This window comes from Apium graveolens, chromosome 9 (assembly GCF_009905375.1).
Source record: "Apium graveolens cultivar Ventura chromosome 9, ASM990537v1, whole genome shotgun sequence".
Lineage (NCBI taxonomy): Eukaryota > Viridiplantae > Streptophyta > Magnoliopsida > Apiales > Apiaceae > Apium > Apium graveolens.
The window spans coordinates 83,528,929-83,533,949 of NC_133655.1; the positions used below are offsets into that span (position 1 = coordinate 83,528,929).

General features: G+C 33.1%; 1 protein-coding gene across 1 annotated transcript; it reads left to right on the top strand.

Annotated features, from left to right (window-relative positions):
- The first annotated feature begins 225 nt into the window (after nucleotides 1-225).
- On the top strand, nucleotides 226-1,186 carry LOC141685372 (uncharacterized). The gene is made up of 2 exons (XM_074490477.1): nucleotides 226-675; nucleotides 908-1,186. The coding sequence occupies exons 1-2, from the start codon at nucleotides 226-228 to the stop codon at nucleotides 1,184-1,186; spliced, it is 729 nt and encodes a 242-aa protein (XP_074346578.1).
- The last annotated feature ends 3,835 nt before the right edge of the window (nucleotides 1,187-5,021 follow it).

Genomic DNA, 5,021 nt, shown 5'->3' on the forward strand with positions numbered 1-5,021 from the left:
GATGTGGAATCTGATCCTTGGCTACCGTGTCAAGCTAATCCATACATCAGTGCTTTTAATGAGGTGTTGAAAGGTACCAAAGTAATTTATCTTATGACAGAAAACCACAATACCTGGGATGCTGACTTGATTCACGATATTTTCAATGAACGCGATGCTAACCTTATTCTCTCAATTCCAATCCAAAGCACAGATAATGACACATGATTTTGGCGTAAGGATAAGATGGGGCAATATATAATGAAGAGTGCATACAACGTGCTCAGAGATAACTCTATGGATGCTAATGTGGGCAATAAAAAAAGTTTCTGGACCAGATTATGGCACTTGAAAATCCTGTTGAAGGTAAAGCATTTTATGTGGAGAGTGATTTGTGACTGTCTTCCTACAAAAGATCGTTTACTCAGCAAGTGGGTTGAGGTCGATAGCAAGTGTCCAGTCTGTAATTTAATCGATGAAACATCACTCCATGCTCTAGGTTTTTGTCCAGTGGCAGCTCTTTGTTGTCAACTTCAAGGTGTCCGTTTTGACAGTGCTGCTATTAACAATACAACGGACTGGGTGCAAGAGATTTATCAACACAGTGGTCGTTCTGAGGTCAACAAAATTTTTATGATAGCCTTGATGATCTGGAATAACAGGAACGACGTCGTATGGAAACAAAAGGGGAGGGGGGTACAAAGATATTGTAACATCATCTATACAAATTCTTAATAACTGGGAATTTGCACAGGACAAGTCCTTCGACTTTTCTGTTGGGTTTATCTCCCAAACGGAGGGTGACATGTGCTGGAAACAACCACAGACATGAACTATTAAAATGAATACTGATGCTGCTTTGTTTGAAGCCTCTAATCTCTACACTGTTGCCATGATAACATGAAATCATGAAGGGCAAATGGTGCAGGCTAAGTCTAGCTGCAGACAGGGGTGTGTAAACCCGGAAATGGCTGAAGCGATCGGAATAAGGGAAGCTCTAAGTTGGGTTAAGGAACACAACTGGCCACAGGTTGTAGTTGAATCTGACTGCCTTGGAGCAATTCAAGCTAATAGTTGTTCCTCAATTAGTCTATCATATTTAGGTAGAATAATTGATGAATGTAAGAGATTGCTTCTAGAGTTAAAGTCAAGAAATGCGACTTTACGTTTTGTTAAGCGATCCGCGAACATGGTAGCTCACTTCTAAGCGAGATACTCAAGTTCATTAGCTGATCGTAGTTGGGAGATGGGAGATGCCCATCCGGATTTCATCCATGTATTGTCTAATGATTTGAAAGTGCAATAAAATCATTTCATTTTCTCGCAAAAATAAAAATAAAAAAGAGAAATGAAAGTGGGTAAAGTGGAGGGAACATTGATTTTTAATATATAAAAATGAGATAGTGGAGTAAAAGTAGTGTGAAAAGGAAAGAAAAGTGGATAATGATGAGATCCATCGACTATTTTTGGGAAGTTTTGAAATGTAAAGAATTTGATGAGACATCCCAAAAAAAATCGGTAAAGAAATAGGGCTGTCAAAAAAATTCGAAAAATCCGATATTCGTCCGAAAAATCCGCATTCGTATCCGAAATAAAGCGGATATTATCCGTATCCGACACAAAGCGGATATTATCCGTATTCGAATCCGACGATTGCGGATACGGATACGGATATAGGCATATTCGTATCCGATAATATCCGAATCCGAATAAATATATTTTATATTTAAATATTTAAATAATTTGAAAATATATTATATTAAATTTATAGTGTGTTTATGTATACACACACATACAAATATATATATATATATTAAATACTATGTTTATACAAATTTTATAGACATATAGAAAAAAATCATTTGAGTTCAACAATTTAAAGATAACGATTATATTGAAAAGAAAAATAAAATTAATTTTTGAAAAATTTAAATATAATTAAATCACTTTATCACTTATTTTAATTTTTAAAAATGAATTTTTATTTTTAACTATATTTTTTTAATTTTTTTTAATTTTTTAAAATTTTAATATAAAATAAAAAAATCTGATTGAAAATCGGATTCGGATCCGGATATTATCCGTATCCGGATAGTATCCGTCGGATCCGGATTCGGATATTATTCTTTAAATATTTCCGGATTCGGATACGGATACAGATACGGTTTTTCGGATTCGGATCCGGATCCGAATATAGGCAGATCCGTATCCGAATTATCCGTTTGACAGCCCTAATTGGGAGAGAGGGAGTAATTAACAGCTATTGCACAAGCTTTACATTAATACTCTCTCTGTCCCTGAAAACGTTTCCCATTTGTGGTGGACACGTTTGCCAATACACACTTTTGATTGTTAATATCTTTGATTTCGTAGTAGTATTAAATAGAAAAATTTCACTTTATTAAAATATTCATCAGTACGAATCCAACAATATCACTCATGACTATATTTATTTTTATAAATTAGATGTAAATTAGTATTAGCTTAGTGCAATTTCAATTATTCGAATATTTTTGCAGTAGTGTACTTTTTAAACTCCAGTTGCTAAACAAATTGTCAGAGAGTAGGTGCTATCAAGAAGAAACTGGTAAACCAAACAAAGGTTCCAACCTATAACTAATGTTCTTTTAATATCTCAAACTCTACAACAAGCACATTTATAACCATAAAGATCATAATAGGAGGGAGATACAAGTAGTTTGATTGAGAAGGAATGCCATGTTATTTACCAGAATCTTCGTCATTCTACAGATACGAGAGTCTTGTGATCTGCTAACGAAAACATTATTATATCGAAACTTGACTCATAGAATTGGAATTAAACCCCAGAAATTTGTACCTGACTGAAACCTGATGAAAAAAAACATGCAACACCCTGCTAATGCGAGGATCTAGTGCATACAATACCGTATTATGCGGAAGGTTTAGTCACAACACTTTTTTCTTTGTTAATGTTATCTTCTGATTATTATAAACAACCATGCACATGGAACGAAAATGCAGCTACTCAGAGTCTGAGCATCAATTACCAACCAAATATTGATATTTTAAAAGTACCCTCTACAATTTCCTTTGTTTTTCTATTGGATTAGAGATAGGGGGTCCCATGAGGAAAAATTTGTAATATGCGCTTGTGATTTGTGATAGAAACCCGATGCCCACTCATATATGAAGGTCTGTCATTTGTAATACTTTATAATCCATAACCCATATTACAATATGTATGCCAATCATAGTACATGACACAAATGGAATGTACTTGAAGAATGCACAACATTTCATATTTATCAAAACTAAAATGATATAACCAGAAACAAAAAAGAAGAGAATCCTGGCCTTCTTTCTATTTTCATTCATATTTTATCAATCAAGATATGTAACACCTGTCCACATTAGTTGCATTTCTGAATCTTTGGTGGTCCTACTAAGATACGATCTCTTCTAAACTGAAAAACTGGCAGGGTATGGCTGGGGTCTGGACCTCTATCAGTAAGAGACCAGTCCCCATTTTCACTAGCAGGGTCCTCCAAATTCAGCTCTTCTGAATTCACAAAATTTACGGTCGTCCTGGGAACCATAAACGTATCTGTAACAAATTCATTGACATGGTTTTGAACAAAGATTACATTAAGTTTAATTAAAGAAGTTCAAATTTGTTACTTAACGAAATAATGATTAAAAACGTTACTTAGTTGGATAGTAACTTAACTTTAAACAGTTCACTAAACCCATAAAACTTCAAATGCGTTAGTGAATGTCTTTTAAATTATGAGATATTAACCATGTTAATAAGTATGAGAATTAATTTTTTTTAAATAAAAAATTTATTAAAAACTTATTCTCATTAAGCAGTTTACAATTTCTTGAACCTAGGCCGTACATATTAAATTATTTTATATAAAATTAAAATATAGTTCAATCCTAATACTACGAGTTTCATCCACCAAATTACTTTACTACATATTTTTGAGTTCAAAACCAAGTTCAAGATGAGTTCTCTCCCAATAAATCAAATCCGAATTGAACTCATTTAAAATCTCTAATCAATTTAAAATGAGTGTTCGAACTTGAATTCTAAATCAAATTCAAGTCCAATTTGTTAAATCGAGTTCAAGCTAGTCAGCTCGAGGCGAATTATACCATCATTCAAGTTTCTTGACGAATCAACTCTCAAGTGACGTAGAGAGAGTTACATAAGATTTTTTTTGTCAGATACATAAGAATAAAATGATCTAAAACTTTTATTCTGTAAGAAAATTCTCATAATGCATGCCAGATAAAATTACTGCATATCCATTTTAAGTCCAGTGAAGACCAACCACAAACAGAAAGGAACTACTGGACCCAAAATTAAATCCAACGTGCCATGGAAATTGCTGGGCTTTCATAGTCATGTCCACTGTCATTAAAATATATTGGGGTTTCTTGAACATGTCCACCGCCAGAAAATATATTTTTTCAGATAAAAATGCTTATTAATCTTTAATTAAATCCAAACGGTATTAAATGGCTGTGAATAATGTGAGCATAGATTAAATTTTGAAGCTATTAAAAAAATCAAAAAATCACACAATAATTTCTTAGCAATTCAGGACTAGAAACAAATGGCCCACTAAGGCTATCCCCGTTTGGGAACCAACTTTTGTTTCCGGGCTCTGTTTGAGATTACTATTAAAAATTATTGTACTATTAGAAAAAGTGCTGCTGAAAAAAGTTCACTTTTAATACAAAAAGTTAAAAATAATATTGCTTTTGGTAAGATTTGATGGTAAAATCAGAATCTGTTTCCTGTAAAAACTGAAAAACAGTTTTTTTCTAAAAATATGGGCGAACTTGCTTTCTCCAAAAACAGCTTTTAGGCCAAAAACACTTTTCCGAAAAACAACTTTTAATTTTACCAAACAGTTTTTAACTGATTTTCAGCGAAAAGCTGCTGTTGCTGTCAGTAACAACAATACCAAACACACCCATAGTATTTGTTTGCACACCGCCACATCAGTTTTTTTTTAGAAAAGCTGTTTTAAAACTGTTTAATAAATTTA